The sequence below is a fragment of the Zalophus californianus genome, chromosome 15 (assembly GCF_009762305.2).
Source record: "Zalophus californianus isolate mZalCal1 chromosome 15, mZalCal1.pri.v2, whole genome shotgun sequence".
Lineage (NCBI taxonomy): Eukaryota > Metazoa > Chordata > Mammalia > Carnivora > Otariidae > Zalophus > Zalophus californianus.
Genome location: NC_045609.1, coordinates 17,743,327 through 17,761,876, shown reverse-complemented (window position 1 = coordinate 17,761,876; position 18,550 = coordinate 17,743,327). Strand labels below are relative to the sequence as shown.

At 55.2% G+C, this 18,550-nt stretch overlaps 1 protein-coding gene across 10 annotated transcripts in view; it reads left to right on the top strand.

The window, feature by feature from the left end:
* Positions 1–15,214, top strand: part of GALNT2 (polypeptide N-acetylgalactosaminyltransferase 2) — a 181,244-nt gene extending 166,030 nt beyond the window's left edge. For 2 of the 10 annotated variants that reach the window (XR_003520303.2, XR_003520302.1), the window contains exons 13-18: positions 103–186; positions 513–680; positions 2,368–2,494; positions 8,413–8,532; positions 10,682–10,965; positions 12,486–12,622. Coding sequence is in view for 5 of the 10 variants with exons in the window: in XM_027595935.2 (XP_027451736.1) it covers positions 103–186; positions 513–680; positions 2,368–2,494; positions 8,413–8,532; positions 12,486–12,641 (655 nt within the window). In the remaining 5 variants the exon portion in view is untranslated. The other 8 variants (XR_003520305.1, XR_003520304.1, XR_003520306.1 and 5 more) reach the window with 8 other exon arrangements.
* Positions 15,215–18,550: the final 3,336 nt, after the last annotated feature.

Below are 18,550 nucleotides of genomic sequence, written 5' to 3'. Positions count from 1 at the left end.
CACCGCCTGCCTCAGTCCTCTTAGCAGCAGCTTTCCAGATTTGATGTAGGGAGCTTGTCCGTTCTTAAAATGGTAAAGGAATCCTGTGTCCCTCTTCTCCAGTATTCAGAGCCGGTTGGAGCTCAGGAAGAAACTTAGCTGCAAGCCTTTCAAGTGGTACCTGGAAAATGTCTACCCAGAACTAAGGTAAGCCGCCGGGGATCGGGGTCTCGCTTTGTAAGGGCTTAGGAGCCATGGATGTCAGAGAGGCGGGGAGGCCCCGAAAGGTGACAAGTGAAGGTTGTGCCCCTGGCGAGAGGCCAGGAGCTAGGGCTCGCAGGGAGAGCTGCGTCCCCTCACCCCGCGGCTGTCCCTAAGCACCCCTGAGAATGCACTCCCCGAATGGTGGCCTCCTGCTGCGTGACCTACCCATTCCCCACAGAGGCGGGAATAGTCCCAGGCGGCACCTCGTTTAGCTCACGCCCTGTTGGTGAGAGGACAGGGGCTAAGTGACAAGGGCTGTTGTCTCACAGGCTCTGTAAGCCGCCCGAGGAGCAGCACCCAGCACCCCCCCGCCCCCCGGTGTGCGCTCTGGGCCCTCCCTGCCCAGCAGGTGCCTCTGCCCGGCCTCCCTGTTCTGGTTCCGAGGGTCTCGCCCTCCTCGCTCGTCTTGCCCTCGTGAGTGAGCGTCCAGAGCTGAGGTCAGTGCCGACCTGGGCAGAGATGGAACAATAAATCCGCTACGCCACTCCCCTGGCCCGGACCCCCGCCCACCGCGGCGCCCTCCCCCCCCCCCCCCCCCCCCCCCCGCCTCCCGGGAAACGGGAGCACTAACGCCACTCCCCTGCTTCCCTCCAGGAGACTTGCCCATGGCAGACGTACTCTTCTGCGTCTGCTCTCGACGCCCGCTGTTCCATCTTAAATTAATGAGAGCTCTGTATCCTAAGGGAGCGCTTGAGACCCTCATCAGAGGGCCTGCGGGGCTGCGGGTTTCGGGATCCATCCAGACTTCATCTTCGTAAAGGGATTGCCAGACAGGTTTTGCTTTAATGTGGCACATTCCTTATTCTGCATGTTCCCCGAGCATTTCCTGGCGGGTCGCACACCTCCGACACTGGGGCCGTGAATGCAGGAGTCCCCGCCATTATCTTTCGGGCTAACAGCTCCTTCAGAGCCCTTGTCGCAGAGATTTGTTTGAGAGTTAGAGAATGCGGCTTTGCCTCAGCATCGCTCTTCACAACCATCGGCCCCTGGAACTGTTTCCTGTGCCGGAGAAGTGGTGTACAACATGGTGCCCCTGGCCCGAGGAGCAGGGAGAGCAGACGTTCTCCTCCCTCCGGCCCCCTCTGTGATGGCCGGCTTTCACTGGGGCCTGCGAGCAGAGTCGGTCACCCGGGGGAGGCCCCTGGGCATTGTCTCTCTCTCTCTGCCAATGCGGCACTTCTCACCAGGGCTTCGCGGCCCCGTAATGCTGCCCACTTTGCTTTTGCTGTCACGGTCTTCTGTGATTTGCTGGGTAATGATGCCAGACAGTGACATTAAATGCAGCTTAATGTCACCCCACATCACCGTGAGGATGCCCATGATGTGGGGTGACATCGGGCCTGTGCCACGTAAGACCATATCCAGAGCATCGAGCACCATGGCAGCAGGCGAATCCATCTGCCCCCACCCGTGCCTGGCCAGGGAGACCCCGACCCAATACTCGCGTTGTGTCTGTAGTAATCGCTGCTGTTCACTGGGCACCTCCTGTGCGCCAGGCACTGGGCTCCACGTGCTCACAGTGAAACGATGTATGTGATACGTGCAACGGTTCTGCTTCACAGGCGCTGTGCAGAAGAGGGGTCTGAGGCCTAGAGAGAGGGGGGTCCAAGAGATGACACAGCTGGTACAGGGCCCGGCCGGGCGCAGACTCGGGTGCAGTCCTACGGCATGTGGCCCCCACCCACTGTGCCCTGTTTCTGTTGGTGGCTGGCCGCCTGACAGAGCCACGCAAGTACTCCCCTCTACTAGGTGAAGCTCAGATCCTAAGTCTGCTGGAAAACTCAGGGCAACAGGATCTGACCTCAGGAAGTGCTCTTCTAAAGAACCTCCAACAGACCAACATTGAAGAGTATAGGAGCTTTTCCTTTCCAGAAACATTTTCCTGATAGGGAAAGAATGCTTCTCCAACTTGAAATCTTCACTTAGGGTTAGAAATCCAGGACGCCAGGACGTGCGCGAGATGCCGCCCGGCTGACACAGCCCACCTTTGGGGGGTGTGGTACGGGCCGGGGGGTGGGGCCTTCCTCTCGAGGTTCCTGCTGCCAGAGACGGAATCACTGAGCAAGGGGGTGGGAGCCGGGGGGCCTGCGGAATTAAGCAGATGATTCTCCTCTTGCTTTCCAGGGTCCCTGACCACCAGGATATAGCTTTCGGGGCCTTGCAGCAGGGAACCAACTGCCTGGACACTTTGGGACATTTTGCTGATGGTGTCGTTGGAGTCTATGAGTGTCACAATGCAGGGGGGAACCAGGTATGTGAGGGGGTGGGCTTGAGCCCCTGGAGGCCCAGAGAGAACAGGGAAGGGGCCCTGAGCTCACAAGTCCTAGCGGCTGCCTTTCTGTGGCCCAGGATGTGTGAGGTGGCACCTGGCCCGAGCTGGTCACCCGCTAGCAGGCAGCTGCAGGCTCTGGTGGGATGCCCCAGACCCTGACAGCCGCGTGGAGCCTGCCATCAGCCTCAGGCCAGGGCACAGTGGTTAACACATGCAGCACTCCTCCGTCAAGGCAGGCCTGCGGGGCTGGTGGCCTTCATCTCCTGCTCTTCCTCCGCCTCCTCGTCTCCCTGCCACCCCTGTCATCCCTCTGGCGTGTGCTCGTCCGCAAAGCACCTGTTCTGCGTCTGCGTCTCTGTGATCTCCAAGCATGCTGATGAACACCTGCCTGGGTCCCAGCTTAATAGGCACAGACCGTGTGGCTGCTACCAAGGTCATTGTTGGTCCCTGCCTATGAGATAACACTGGCTTAGATAGAAAATATTCATAATTACTAGCTTCAGTCTGACACACGTATACACACACAACTCGTCTCGGAAGCATAACACACCCCCACCCCGAACTTCTGTCCTCATTGAAAACAAGACAGAGAAGTGAAGGCCTGTTAGGCCTAACCATGGCCTACGTGTTCCAGAGGACAATGTTCTAGAAAGCAGTTTTCCCATAAGAAAATAATAGATATTTGGTAAAATATGGGCTTTGTGCACAAAAAAGTTTGGGTAATGCTAGGTGCTCTTAGCTCCTTGAAAATACGCCAAGCTCTCAGAGGACCTACAGTTTAAGTGTGGGCGTGGGGGGGGGGGTTAACTCAGTGTATCCCAGATTTATTGAATCCCAGAACCTTCTTTAAATAGAACTATTTTTTTAAAAGAGAGCACCTGTTTTCCTGTAAAGTTGGTTGTTCTGAGGCCCCCCAGGGAGTATCTAGGCAGACTGCAATCCCCAAATGCTTTACCTCCTCTCTTCACTTGGTGATGTCAGCAGTTGCTTGGACCGGTGTGGACATCCTAAATTAGACAAAGTTACAGCACGTGCATGCCGCAGCCGGGCCCCCAGGGTCTCACCTCTTGTCCTCGGAGCACAGCCCCTGGCTCCTGTGCATGCTCCCCAGGGACAGGCTAGGAGCTTTGGGTGAGCACACACAGCTGGCCTCGGGGTGCAGCCTGACTTGTGGATTCTGAGTATTTCAACCTATGAGAGGTGGGTCCCTAGATGTGAGGAGTCGGCTGGAAGGAGGAGAGTAGGAGGGAAGATTCAAGTTGGCCGAGTTTGTTGGGTGGAGACAGGAGGGGGGGAGGGCGCCATGCCTGCCAGGAGTGTCTCTGTGTCCTTGTCAGGCCTTCGGTCTGAGGCACTGAAATTCACCATCGCCGCACTTCCTGCTGGGGACCGTGTGGGTGTGGCTCTGTGCCCCAGCGATGCACACAGCGGTGGCGACGTGGGGCCATGTGGGCGCAGGTCTGACCGCAGGGAACCGTGCCGGGACGAAGTGTGAAGGGGTCTGGGGCTTCAGTGTGAGGCGGGGAGGCTGAGGGCGCAGGGAGAGGCGGGGTTTTTATCTGTTTCTGGCCAAGGCAGAATGAAAATACTCAAGTGTTGCCTTCCAAAAAATGAAGCTTTGGGAAGACAGGAAACACAGTGCATCTAATGAGTCTCCGGAGCTAGCTCAGTTTAATCTGCGTCAGAAAGGCGGTGCTTCGGGTCTGGTAAGCCCCAGGGTGCTTCTGGTCGTGGTGGCAGAAATTCAGAAATTGGCTGCTTCACGTGGAGCTGGGTGAAGGGTGAATCTCGCCTTCGGTCTGCATGTTACAATTCAGAGGAGGTGTGGCCCTGAGTTATCTACCTTCTGTACTGTTAGACTTTGATTCCAAGTTGGCCTCACCCCCCTCCCCCATTTAATCACCGGGGTTTCTCTCGGTCACATTTGCAATGTTCTGATGATTCAGTGACCGTTGAAGGGTCAGCCCTTTATATTTTAGCAGCCCTACCGGGCAGTGAGAACTCTAACTCTGTGCATTTGAAAAGTTTGTACGGTCGGCGGCTGTTAGTGAAGGATTTCCCTGTGCTCCGCACCCTGCCCTCTCCGGGCTCAGGCACCAGCTTCTGTCCCGGGCTCTGTGCGTGGCTCTTGTGCACTCAGCATGGCCTTGGAGATGGATGGCACCTTGTACTGCACCGCTGGTAATGAAGCCGGTGGCCGCCAGGCAGCAGGCTGCCATGGCCCGGGTAGTCGCCCCTCCACCCCACCGCCGTGAGGGCTCGTGGCCATGGCTCTGGATCCCCGGATCCTTTCTGCAAGCTGGTCTCTGAGCCCACGAGCCCTGCTCTGCAAGCCCGCGGGGAGGCTGAGCATCCTGGCCTGCCCAGTGCATTGCTGCTTTCCACCTGTCTGCCCTGCAGTTTTTCATAGTACCCCCTTTTCGTCTCAAAGGTGTCCTGGTTGTAGTCGCCATGGTTATAGGCACGGGAGCTTGGTGATGACGAGCTGCTCTCAGGATGCCATTCTGGGGGGAGGAGGAGATGGGGACAGTGTCGGAGGCCCCCCAGAGGCGGCTGCACCCGGCTGTGCGCACAGGTGACCGTGCTGGGCCACGGCCCCGCCAGGCTTGGGCTGTCCCGGTGCTGGGCTTGGGTCTGTTGGCGAGAGCATGCAGCATGGCCTGTGCAGAGCACTCCGTTCCCTCTCTTTTCCCTTTTGCTGTTGGGAGACCGTTGCTGTTCTCACACTGGGGCTGGGGGAGCTTGCCCTCCTCCCCGCGAATGTCTGCTGAGTGCCCCCCGGGCCAGCCGCTGCGTGCTCAGGGGTCCTGGCCAGGAGGACCCGGCCCTGTCTGCCCAGGGAGCAGCGTTCTACCGTCTCTGAGCCCTCCCCCCCGTGGTTTTGTGCTGGAATTGCCCTGAGAGCTCTCCAGAAATTCTGATGCCGGGTCCCCTGCCCGGAAAGCCTGCTTTCATCGGCCTGGGGTCGCAGAGCACTGGGGTTTGTGAAAGAAGCTCCCAAGGTGGGTGATTCTAAACGAGCAACTGCACAGTGAGGGTTTTCTAGCAGGGGAGGCTACACCAGTGCGGGACAGGCAGTGTGACCACGTGGTGTACCTTCACCCACACACCGGGGACCACATTCCTCCGTGGACCAGCCTGCGGTCCGGAGAGCTGCCTTCTAGATCAGTACCATCCAGCTGTGCTTTGTTCGCTGAAAATGTTCCAGATCGGCACCATGCAGTCCAGTTCTCACCGACCCCAGGTGGCCACAGAGCACTCAGAATGTAGCTAGTGTGACTGAGGGTGTCAGGTGTTCATTCACTTGACTCAGCAGGTGCATAGTTTGGCCACCATGCTGGTGTGTGTGGGTCTGGAGGCGGCGGGAAGCCAGGGCTCGTGCCTACTGCTGCAGATGTTCCGTGAGTAAGTCCCATCCCAACGGATGGAAAGCGATGCTTTTTTGAGTGGTGTGCCACATGGGTGAGAAATGAGAGGGTAAATAACGTTTCCTAACTGCAAATAGGGTACTGTGCTCTGGACGAGTACGGTTTCTTATCTGGTTTCTGGCGGAGCCTCAGCAGACACACAGGAAATGGGAAAATTAATGGCCGTGCTCTTTTAAGAGTGGCAGCTCAAAAAAGCAATTCTTAAATATTTATGAACTTTATTTTACAAATTCAGATCATTGAAATGCAACAGAAGAACAAAGTGGCAGCCAGCTCTGTTGTTTGCACAGCTGAATTAGTTTTCCTGGAATTCAGTGTAAAGTCTGCTTTAAAATAATTAAGCACACAATAGCAAGAAGGTTGTAGAAACATTCGTACGTGAGCTTTCACTGGGTATCTGCAACCCTTCCAACATCTTTTCAACACCTGCTTCCAAGAAGCATCTAGAATCTTGCCCACGATGGGGGGTGGGTTGGTGCCATTCCCTCACGCAAGCCCCGCTGCAGGCGTGATGCGTATCTGAATGCATGAAAGGCGGGGTGCATGAGCTCCTTCCTGGGACCTTTTGGCCCCGAATGCTGCCCTGACGTACAGGTGACGCTGAGTGCCCGTTGGCGCCTCAGAGGCGCCAGCTATGGAGGGACAGCATCATGGAAGGTTGGGATTGACCCTCAGGGGTGGCGTGGGGCCCTTCCTGGAGAATGCTCTGCAGAGCTCACTGCCAGGAGCTGCCGATGGCGACAGGTGGGGACAGGGCTCCGTGCTCGCAGGTTTGAGGGATGCTAAGGAAAACAGTCCGAGCACGTCCTGCTAGGCTCAGCCTTCCAGAGCTGTGAGGACCCTATGTGTGACTTTGCAGAAAGAAACGTGGCCCAAATTCACTGTTTCCCAAACTTACTTGACCTGAAACTAACTTTTCATAGAATCCCTCATGGAGCACACGTTGAGAAACCCCTCATTAAAAGGTGAGAACATTGAAGCCAAGGAAAAGGAGGGAACTGGCCCCAGTCTGCCTCCCTGCTAGGAGAGAAGGAAGCCGTCAACAGGCTAAGGGGCTTCTCCAGTCCCTAGATGGGCCGCCTGTCTAGGGCAGACCATCTGTTCCAAGGTGACCGAGGTGCTGAATAGTGAGGCTTCTTTGAAAGATCATTTATTCCCTCCCTTACCTCTGTCCCCTGAGAACAGAAAAAAAAGAAAAAAGAAAAAGAAAAAGAATTTCTCCATAGCACTTAGGAGTGCCTAAAGTTACATAATACATTTATTCATGGGTGAGCCATTCTCCCCGCTGGAGAGCCAGCCCCCGTGAGGTCGGGGCCTTGACTGTCTGCTCCCCACAGTGGGCTGGGCCCTGGGAGAGCACCTGAGGCATTGCAGGGTGCCGTGGACCGTCGCTGGAAGGATGGCTGAGTCGTAGCAGCTTTCCTGGGCAGATAGCAGAAAGGGACAGGGTGGTAGGGAGTGTGTCCAGGTGGAATTCTGGGTTGGAAGACGCTTGGCCGCTTCTGGATCCTCAGGGCTCACTTGGGTATTTACCCCTTTGAAAGAGGTTCAGGTCCTAGAGTGAAGGTCAGAAGCTCCCTCCTCCCTGTCCCACCCTTGGCCCCGCCCAGAACCTTGTGCCTGGGGCCTCGCTCACCCATCTTCATTCTCTGGCTTCCTGCCCTTTGAGACTGTCTTACTTAGCACTCTGAATAAATGGTTGTGCTCTCAGCCCTTAAGGGGTGTGTGTGCGTGTGTGTGTGTGTGTGTGTGTGTGTGTGTGTTTCTATTTGATCATGGCTCAGTTTTCCCATCTGTAAATGGGGGTAATAACAGCCTCTCGTGGGGCATACAGTGGTGCCCAGCACACAGTAGGCGCCTGGTGTTAGCACGAGGGGTGTGTGTATAAGTACACAGATTTAGGGATCTCAGACCTTTGTGAGCATCAGCCAATCAACTCACTGCTCAGTAGTGAGGTTACATGCTGCCTATTTTGCATAAATGGGCCATGTATAATTTACCATTTTCACACGTTACAATCCACATTCATAAAGGCTGTTCCCAAACCACACCTGCAGGGGGGCAGAGTCTTTCCAAAATAATGCAGGCGGAAAAGTCGACCCTGAACTGTCCACCTTGGGGGATCCACGCATGGGCCACCGTGTTTCCAGCTCACCTTTCATGGTAGAAAACTGGGTGTGGCACTCAGATGTGCACCCGGGGCTAAAATAGTTCACACTGTTTATCTTAGTTACTCGTGTTCTCAAAGCCCTTTCATCACATCAGTCGGTGAACTTGGTGCTGCGCTGGGAGGCTCCCCCTAGCACCCCCAGGTGGAGATTTGCCCTTCGGTAAGAAGTCGTGTGTCGGCCCTGCGTTGGCTGGGGGGCTCAGAGTCTCTGCTCGGCAGTGTGACCCTTTCCCTCTCGGGGCCCCATCACTCACAGCCCTGTGCGTGATGCGGCCCTGACCTCCAGTGTTGTGCTCCAGGAATGGGCCTTGACGAAGGAGAAGTCGGTGAAGCACATGGACTTGTGCCTGACGGTGGTGGACCGGGCACCAGGCTCTGTCATAAAGCTGCAGGGCTGCCGAGAGAACGACACCAGACAGGTAGGGCGCCCCTGCCCCTCAGCCTGGCCTTCCCGCGCCCCCCCGCCCCCACGACCTTAACTGCAGCGCTGCTTTGTATGGTCCAGCTGCCCTGGTCGGACCTCGGCTCCGGCTGTCCGCCATCTCCCACCGAGCTCCTGGCACGCAGCAGGCACTCCGTGAATCTCGTGCTGGGTGAACGTGCGGTCGGGGCGTTCGTGCTCCGTGCGGGCTGTGGGTGCTCAGAAGGCCGCTGTGCTGCCCGTGTGCACCGGCTCTGGGCAGCGTGCCTTCTGGCCTGTCCCCTGTGGGCGGCTCCACCATAAGTACCCCCATCCCGGGTTATGTCTTTCCATAACTTCTTTTTTTCTTTAAACATTTATTCATTTATTTTAAAGAGAGAAAGAATCAGCAGGGGGAGGGGCAGAGGGAGAGGGAGAATCCCAAGCCGACTCCCCGCTGCGCGTGCAGCCCAACACCGGGCTCAACCCCACAACCCCGAGATGATGACCCAGCCGAAATCAAGAGTCGGAAGTCCGACTGAGCCACCCAGGCGCCCCCTTCCATACCTTCTTGATTGATCTGTTTATATCTGTTCCTCACTCTCTAGCCACACTGGAAAGGAAGGGGCCACATTTGTATGTTCAGCTCCTACGAAGGTGTGTAAGCACCTTCTCTAGGCTGAGGGCCTCGGTAGGGGCTCCCAGCACCTCCAGGTGCAGGTAAGCAGTGCTGCTGGTGTCTTCTTCAGAAGCTTCTTTGTAGCAGCCACTCATACATGGGCATCCTGAAAGTGTTTGGTGGTGCCCGTGAATGCGGGAGAGGGCCGGGGGCCGGGGGCCGTGCACGTGTGCGTCTCAGTGCTGGGCATGATGCCTGGAACCCCATCACGTTCTGCCTCATCAGACCCCCCACATGTGGAGGCACAGACCTCAGGCCCGGGAGCGGGGAAGCACAGCCGGCTCACGGCTTCTCCACAGAAGCGCGGAAGCCCCGGGGGCCAAGCAGGGCAGAGAACTTGGCCCAGGCCCGGGGCCCACTGAGAAGTCAGCGAAACACTGACCTACTAATAAGTACTAGAAAAGAAAGTGAGGTTCGTAACCACATCACCAAAGGGAGGTGTTTTCATTTTGTTTCATTCTGTGCTGGTAAACCCACAGCCCTGAAGGAAAGATCTCTATTTCTTAAGCCGGTGGTCTGATACCGCTTATTTCTGATGACATTCTCATTCTTTCCATGCCACCGGATATTTCGAAGAAAAATTGCGTGTTGTTACTTACTCATTAAATATTTTTGCTTTTTAAATTTACAAAAATGCTAAATGAGTAAGTTCAAGTAGATGAGACTTTATACACACACACACACACACACACACACACTCCCTCTCTCTCTCTCTCTCTCTGTCTCAAGTATCTGTGTGTATATATTACTTTTTCCAAACAGTTCGGATTGTTTTTACCTTCTCTGACATAAGGCCCCCGTGGTAATTTGGAGGCAAGCCCTTTCTTGAGCCATGAGGGGAGTGACTAGTGTCAGAAATAGAAATGCAGCCACGAAAGGGCCTTCTAACGTGCCAACAAGTGGAGACTGGCTTATCCTCGTACAGTCTCTTTTTATGAGATAGGTGAGTGTAGAGAAACTGAGGCACAGAGCCTACCAGAGCCAGGAGCCTGAGTGGGCTTCTAGTCCAAGACGGATTTCCACCAAAGGGGAGGCTGAGACCCACAGGGTCAGCGCCTCCTCTTCAGTGTCACCTGGGAGGACCAAGGCCGGAACCAGGTCCCTGGCTTGGATCCCGGTTGTCAGGGAAGTGCTTGCATCTGTCCATCCCTGGCCTGCTCATGGGATGCCCCCTGTCCCCTATACTGCAGACCCCCAGCCTGGTTTCTGATGGACGCTTAATCTCTGGAGGAGTTCAGTAGGAGTTTGCCTTGTTTCCAGAGCTGACAGGCGTTCCTGGTGCCATCCCAGTTCTTGGGAAGCCTAACTGATACCCCTGAGACGCTCACAGCACAGGGTGGAAACATCCTGCAAACAGCTCTTCTGACCCCGAGGCTTCACCCGGTGCAGAGCCGTGTGGGGGCTGTTTCAGTAGAGCCTTGACGGTCCAGAAATCTGACCCAGGATTAGGGCCAGAGCTGGAGTTTGGTTATTTTTTTTTTTTTTAAAGACCTTGCATTTAGCTGAGGCTTTGACACCTGACAGGCAGAGCCCCTCCAGAGAAGGGGATCAGATGCCGTTCATTCCACGTTCTTTGTCAAGCCTGATTCCTGGCCACTCAGAGCGACACAGGGCTGTCGGCTGCGCATACACACTTTACATGACAATGGAGGAGACCAGCGTGAGGACTGACTGACAGCCAGGGAACCAGAGAGGAGGGATGATGGGCAGGCAGCGGTGACCTCCCCGTGCTCATCTGACTGCGCTGAATTTCACTGTTGGCAGAAACTCCAGGTTAGCGGGCGGCCTGAATGAGTATCATAGGGTCCTTACGAGAACATCCCAGCCTCCTGTTCTTGTGCAGAAGGCCGGCTCTCGGGGGAGGGGCAGGGTCCTCGGCCTCGCTCTGCCTCCTTCCCCTCCCCATCCATTTGCCCTTTGAGAGGAGGCTCCTCAGCTAATTTTATCTCAAAGCCGCACCGTCTTGCCAGTTGGAGTATTTGGTTTCCAGGCACGTCTGTGGTTCGTGTTTTGTGTGCATTTGCAGAGTCAGAGGGGAAGGGGGGCAGGAGGAAGAGAATTCAATTCCACGGTGTCAAAAGGATTTGCAAAAATACTTACAGAAAGGAGCTTTAGTGCACACAGTGTAAAAATTTAATTAGAATCACAGACTATATTAATGAAGGGAAAGCTTTTGGGAGAAAAAAGTGTGATAGTTTTTTTCTTTTAAAGAACAAACAGATTTTGACATGGGGATGAACAACAGGGTGAGGGGGCCTCAGACTTCCTTTAGGCTAGGCTGTGGGCTTTGTTTTCTTGTTTGGTTGGTTGATTAGTTAGTTGATTGGTGAGTTGGTTGGTTGGCTGATTGAACTTGGTTAGCTGGTTGGTTGAGATTGGTGGGTTGGTTGATGGGTTTGGTCTTGGTGGGGGAAGGGTGTCCACACTGGAATAAGGAGACGTTAGTTACATGCTGTGCTTTACAAGAGTCACATTTGGAACTGAGCAAATACTGCTTGGTCCCTGCTGTGCAGAGCACTAGGGGCCCCCGGGGTGGCTGAGACCGGTTTCTCACACCCACCAAAGAGCTCACAGACTCATAGAGAAAACCATACAGTATAGAAACGGGTTCCTCAACATGATATTCTGTCCACTCAGGCATCTTTTTCCCTCTCGTTTGACCTGACCCCATTCTCCTAGTTTAATTGAGCCTAAGGCCCTAAGTGGGAGCGTGGAGGTGCCCAGGTCACGGGCTCCGGGCAGGACTGCCGTCCACTAGCCAGGGGCAGGATTGGGGTCCTCTCTGAGCTGGCTCAGCTTTCTGGGGCTCCTTCCTGGAGGTGAAATAGCATCAGAGGAGGCCTTCTTGTGGATGAATGCACGTTGCCGACAAGAGACTCCATACCTCAAGTCCTTGCGCTAATGACCGAGGACGGGCAGGTGCCCAAAGCACTGGTGCTTGGATGAGGGGACAGCCAAAGGAGGGAAGAGGTGGGGCAGGGTGCACGGCCCCTAGCAGCCCAGAAAGGAGGTTTTGAGTTGCAAACCAAGGCAGAGAGCATAGGTTTCTTTCCCTGGACGCTCACCTGGCCCTGGGGCTGCTTTGTCTTGGGGCAGAGGGTAACTCCTCCGTTATGATCAGAAACCAACCCCCCCCCACCCCCCGCCGCCAGCCCCCGGCCACCACCACCAAAAAAAAAAAAAAAGGCTTGGGTTTTTTTGTTTTTAGTGTAGCTAGGAGACCCTGCAACTGGATCTGTATCGTGCCGTTTTGTGTGTGCTGTGATCGTAAGGCACTCTCCTGTCTCCTGCAGAAGTGGGAACAGATCGAGGGCAACTCCAAGCTGCGGCACGTGGGCAGCAACCTGTGTCTGGACAGCCGCGCGGCCAGGAACGGGGGCCTGAGCGTGGAGGTGTGCGGCCCCGCCCTGTCTCAGCAGTGGAAGTTCACGCTCAACCTGCAGCAGTAAGCGGAGCCCGCCGGGCCGCGGTAGCCCGGCCCCCACGCCGGCTGAGTCTGGAGGTCACGTTATTGATTATGTTTCTTGAACTTTCTGCGAAACTATATACCTCAGTATTCCATCATGGTCTGAAAGTCGGAGAACTTGTGCGAGGCACGGGGCCTGGGCGGACACCGAAGAGGCCCGGAAAGAGAACCGCTCTCCTCGCCCCCCAGGAGGCGGCCAGGCCCCTCCTCCGAGGCCGCGGCCGCCCACCCCCGGCAACACACCCCCCCCGCCCCCCCACCCCGGGACGGCCGAGGCGCCGCCCCAGCACGGACCAGTGCGGGGCAGGGAGGGCGGAAGGGGGGCCGTTGCTGCGTCACCCCGAGGAGAACTCTTTTGAAATCTCCATTTTTGATCCCATCGAAATCACGTCTGGTTTCCACAACAGCGAACCGCGTCATTTTGCAGGTTTACGTTGTATTCCCCTGTCCCTGCTCCTCCGTTCCCAGCTGTCTTCCCAGCACAGACCCCCTCTTCCACGTGACGTACTTGCTCTATTTGAATATGAACTTTTCTATGGTGGGACACTAAATATAAATATATATAAAGGAAGAATGTACGGTCAGTTCCCTATGGTTTCTGTAGGTTGTCCTCATCTTGTAAATTGCCCAGACAGCAGTTAGTTCACGGCCGGAAGTAAGAGGGACGGGGCCCTTGGGGGGGTGGGGAAGGTGGGCTCTGTCACCCCCCCCAGCCCCATCAGTGAGCTGGTGCTACGGGGGCCGCTGGGGGCTTCCCTGCCACTGGGCCTCAGGAGGCTAGGGGTGCGGGGGAGGGGGGGCGGACTGCCAGCCTCAGCCCGGGCACCTCCGTGGGCTTCAGCTTGGGAGTCACTGCTAAGTGTCAGCATCCACCTTCTGTGCCCTTGGTTTCTGGAAACCTGGATGCGCTACTTATTTTGACAAACATTACTTTGGGTCTTTTTGAATTAAATTTCTTTTCCCTTAGGGAAAAAACAAAAACCCAGCGGCCTCCCAGCTCCCAGTAGGTGACAGTAGGAAGCTGTCCTAGGCTGGCATTGGGCAAATCGTGGGTGTCCCGTGAGCTGGTCCCTGGGCTCTGGAATCTGGCCTGCCCACACCGTCTCCCTCCCAGGCCCAGGTGCCTGCTTTCCATCATGAGGCATTGGGTCAAGAGTTGGGAGAGGCGGAAACCATCCAATGCCCGATCAGCTGACGTGGAGGATTCTGGGCACAACACAGGAGGCGTGTGCGTTAGGAAGCAGAGATCAGTATAACCACGAGCCAGTGAGGAACTAAGTCGTGACAGGAAGAGATGCCCAGGAATGTCCCTGCAGAGCCCCCCTTGCCTTTGCAGTGGCCCCGCATGCTGTGACAGGGCAGTCCCCGGCCCCCTACGGAGTGGCCCTCCTGCACACGTGTGGTCTCAGAGAGGCTGGCCACCCCAGGCCACCCCTGGCTGCTGCGGAGTGGGATGTGCATCAGAAATGCACATCCTCAGGCCCCTTCGGGGAGGGCCCCGGGGGGGGGGGTCACAGAGTGAGAAGTGGCCCCAGAAGATTCTGCAAAGTGCCACTCTGTTCCCTGCCCGTTTCTTCTAGGCAAGGGGACGCTATTGGTCTTTCTTCCTTCGCTGCACAAGGCCCACGTGTGTTTGCTCTAGGTCACCGGGATGGGGTGTAGAGGCATGGCTCGGGGACTCTCCTGCGGCTTCCCTTCTGCCCTCTGCCCAGCAACCGGATGTACCTTCAGTGGACAGGGAGGCCATAGCTGGATTACCTGTGCACAGCTGTGTCTTCAGAGGCTGGTCTTGACTACAGAGAGGCCTCGGGGAGAGGGCCAGCTACCTGTGCAAGGCTGTTGAATGCAGGTGGGGCAGGAGGAACCAGACTCAGCCCGAGCATCTGGGTCCCATCATCAGACCCCGTCCCCTGTGAGCCCCTGCCATTGTTTGCAAAAAATACCCCATGGTTAGCAAACACATTTGGCCTTGATGTAAAACAAATTCGAGTCAGGTTCTTGATGAGTCCTTCCCCTACACACCCCAGCCCCACCCAGAACTCTCACCGAGTTTGTACCATCGGGATGGGCCGACCTGGCCCCTTTTGGGGTCGCTCCCCGTCCCTGAGCTGGGGGGCGGGGGGCTGGCAGCCTCGGACCCCGCGTTGTGAGCAGAGGTGGGGCTGGGAGGGCTCCCTGGAGGTGAGCTATGTTTACAAGACAACAGTGTGCCAAAGTGACTTACTGCGGTTGCATTATTTCTTAGTCATCCCGACGACCCCACCCTCTCACTCCTGTTTTTACAAGTACAGATTCTTTCCTGAGAGCCCTTTGAGCAAAGCGTGGCGAAGCTAGTTGTCCTCTGTGGTGGTCTTTCTTATGTCTTCATCAAAGCTAAAATGATGGTCTCTGTGAGTATGTTTTGCAAATTCAAAATATAGTTTGGTAATTTTTTTTCCAGTTGATTTTTAAAAAGAACTGCTGTACAGAGCTTGTACTTTGTCCATTTTATAGATGGAAACCATCCTTGAAAATTGTTTAACTTAAATAAAGAGAAGATACTTTATAGATAATGCTCTCCGGCGTGGCTGTGGTCGTTCTTGGCGCTTTCCTGGAGCGGGGACTAGCGTTGGAGGGCAGGGGAGACCGTCTGTCCTCCCTGGGGGCCCTGCTCAATGACCATCCCTTATCGCACTTTTATTTTATTTATTTATTTTTTTATCGCGCTTTTAAAAAAACACTCGCTTTTTACTGCTCTGCCCTCGTGCTGTTTATTCTTATTTGTCACACTAACCATTATCGTCTGTGGAGTGTTGATGATGTGCCAGGCCACTGCGCCAGGCCCTGGAATGCGTTCTCCTCGCCCGCTCATGGTACCTGTGAGACAGTGTGACGGGCTGCCTTTCCCAGCTGGCCCGGGAGCCTGCCGCTTGAAGCCCTTCACCTCCTCAAGGTCAGGGGCTAACCTGCTCAAGGTCACGCCACTCCTGAGTGCTCACCTGGAGTCAGCCCTCGCACTCAGCGCCTGCACCCCAAACCAGGGTGGGGGGAGGAGGCAAATATTTTCACAGCTTTTACGGTATTTAAGATCCATATACTTGTTTGCCAGTTATCGGGGGCTTCCCAGTGCCATCTGAGGCTGGCTGAGGTCCTTCCCCCTGGTCCTCAGCCTTTTAAAATGCCTGCCTTTGAAAAACCCCACAGGCGGATCAAGAAAACACTAGGTGGCCTATTCCTTATTTGGCAGTTTGGATGGGGACTGGGTGCCGGGAGGGGGGCACTGAAAACACTGGCCCAGACGAGGTGTTTTCATGTTCCAGAGACCACATTTCTGTGTCCTCCTGCCCCCATGATCTGAGACAACCAAAAACAAGGTTCTCCTGCCATGTGAGAAACAAAGAGAGCTCTTAGCATCATTGTGCAGTGTCCCTCAGAGTGCTTTAGGAATGTGGGGGGGACGGGTCCTGTGGGGGGGGGGGTCCTGCTTTGGCATCAGGGAAAAGTTTATTTATTGAAAAACTCTGTGTGGTGCTCACCATCCTGAAGACCCAGCAGGGGAGGAAGTGTTCAGCACCAAGCAAGAGGACAGGTGCTCTGCAGGCTCCGAGTGGGGGCTTTGCAGAGACGCGACTAGTCAGGTGTGGGCTCCCAAATGCTCTGGAAGGAGTTTCGGCTAATACAGGGGGAGTGGTGCTCTGTGAGCTCTGGACTGGAGCGGAGAGGATCAGATCTGCAACATTTTTTAGAGTAAAGTGTGTAACCTGACTCAGCTACTTGATTCTGCAGTACATTCCACACTTTTAAAACATATTCAGCCAGAAAAATAAAATCTCGTCTCATGCTCTGTTCTGTCCATGGACCTACCTAAAAGAAAAAAAGAAAATTCTCTTCTTAGACCAATTTACTACTATTCCTAACCAGTTTACTAATAATAATGTGTAGGTATTTGATTTTCTGTATTATGCGTGCTGCAAATGATATACATCGTTTCCAAAAAACAGTAGGGCCAGAGGGTCCCAAAGCAGTAACGAGAGATGGCTCAGCAGTCCCCGCCTGAGCCCCTGGGGGCCCAAACCCCGGCCTGGGGTGCCCGCAGTGGAACCCGGCTGCAGAATAGACCATCGTGGGCCTCACCCCACGTTACACCCACGGGGGAGCCAGACTTTGAACCAGACCTTGAACGCAGTTAGGAGAATAAAGACGACCTCAGAAAAGGCGCAGGCCTCCTCGGTGCTGCGTGGAGAACTGTCTGGGGGAGGGGGTCGCCATCCGAGCGCCGGCACGTGAGACCGCGGCGTGGCCAGTGCAGGCTCGCTGACAAACCTACAGCAATGAGCTGTCATGTTGCTCTCGAACTGCAGGAGACTCTGGCGGAGCACTTGGAGTTGAGCGTGAGAAATCTCGATTACGGGCGGTTTAAATTAAAAGAGACATTTCCTGTCTTGTATAACAAGGAATCCAAAGGTGATAGGGTTCCAGGTCAATCCCGGGGCTTGATGTTGTCCGGGAACAAAACCAACGGCTTTCTGCCTGACCAGCCCCGCCTCCGCCCCTCCCAGCCAGGCTCCTGCTCCTGGGTTTCTCCCCTCCCCCCTCCCCCTCCCCCCTCCCTCCCTCCCTTCTTTCCTTCCCTCCTTCCTCCTTCCTTCCTTCCCTCCTTCCTTCCTTCCTTCCTTCCTTCCTTCCTTCCTTCCTTCCTTCCTTCCTTCCTTCCTTCCTTCCCTCCCTCCCTCCCTCCCTCCCTCCCTCCCTCCCTCCTATCTTCCTTGCCCTGCCTTCCTTCCTTTCTCCCTTCTCTTTTCCTCCTTTTCTTCCTGTCCTTAGAGAAGACACATCTTTCCCATGAGCACCCCACCCCTGCTGACCTCTCAGGCCCTGCCGCCCAGAACCAGGTGCTCAGGTGCGTAGCCAGCCAGCAGCTGTCCTCCCCTGGGGCCGTCATCCTCCATCACGACGTGGGTTCTGCTGGCGAGGAGGACGGGGAGGGGCCGGCTACCCATTGGACACCACGGCACCCACCACGTTTGCCATCTCCGAAGGAATTCTGGAAGAAGCTAGACAGGCAGGGGCAGCGCCGTGGTTGCAGGATTCCCGCATCCTCGCTGAGCGGTGGCTTCCGGCTCTCCTGATGTCTGCTGGCAATGTGGGGTTTCCGCTGAGGTTTTCAAATGACTAAAACACATGGCCTGGGATTACAGAGACGACTAATTAGACTGAGACACAATTATCAAAATATTTTTATAATATGTGAGCTTCTCAATGCATTCAATAATGAGGCCTCCTATCTAATATCTACTGTAATTTCAAAGTCATGATGAGTGTGAACATTTTGAAAAATCTGCAATAATTAATGTAATATGAAAATATCTCTGATTTTTTTTTTAAACTGGTGATAGAGTTCCCAGTTTTATATTCAACGGGAGGTTCGTGGAAATAAAGATGTCATTTTTTTCCCCATCAAAGTTTCTGGATCCCCTGAATTCTAAGAACCTCAGTGTGGATGACATCTGTGAGCAACGTCTGTGATCTGGGACCGTCCCTCAGCTTCAGGGGCTCTGTCTCCTTGCTGCAGCATCAGCTGGAAATGGCCTGGGAGGCAGACCGAGGCAGAGGGGAATCTGACATTGACCCCAGACCTGAGCTCCCACTCTGATTCCAAAGGTCAAGTGGGAAGAGGTGCCCCTTGAGGACAGACTTGTGTGAGCCAAGCACGCTGAGACTCCTAGTCACTGACTTTGCATTTCTCTTGAGAAATAATGGCTAGTAAATGCCTTGGGCGAGTGGGCCAGGGGGGGCCCCGGAGGAGCTGCGGGGGAACCACCTGGTCCTCAGAACGCCCAAGCACCGGTTGAACCTATGACATGTGGGCTGAAAGGGGCTGGGATTTTCCAACCAACTTCTCTCCATATTGGA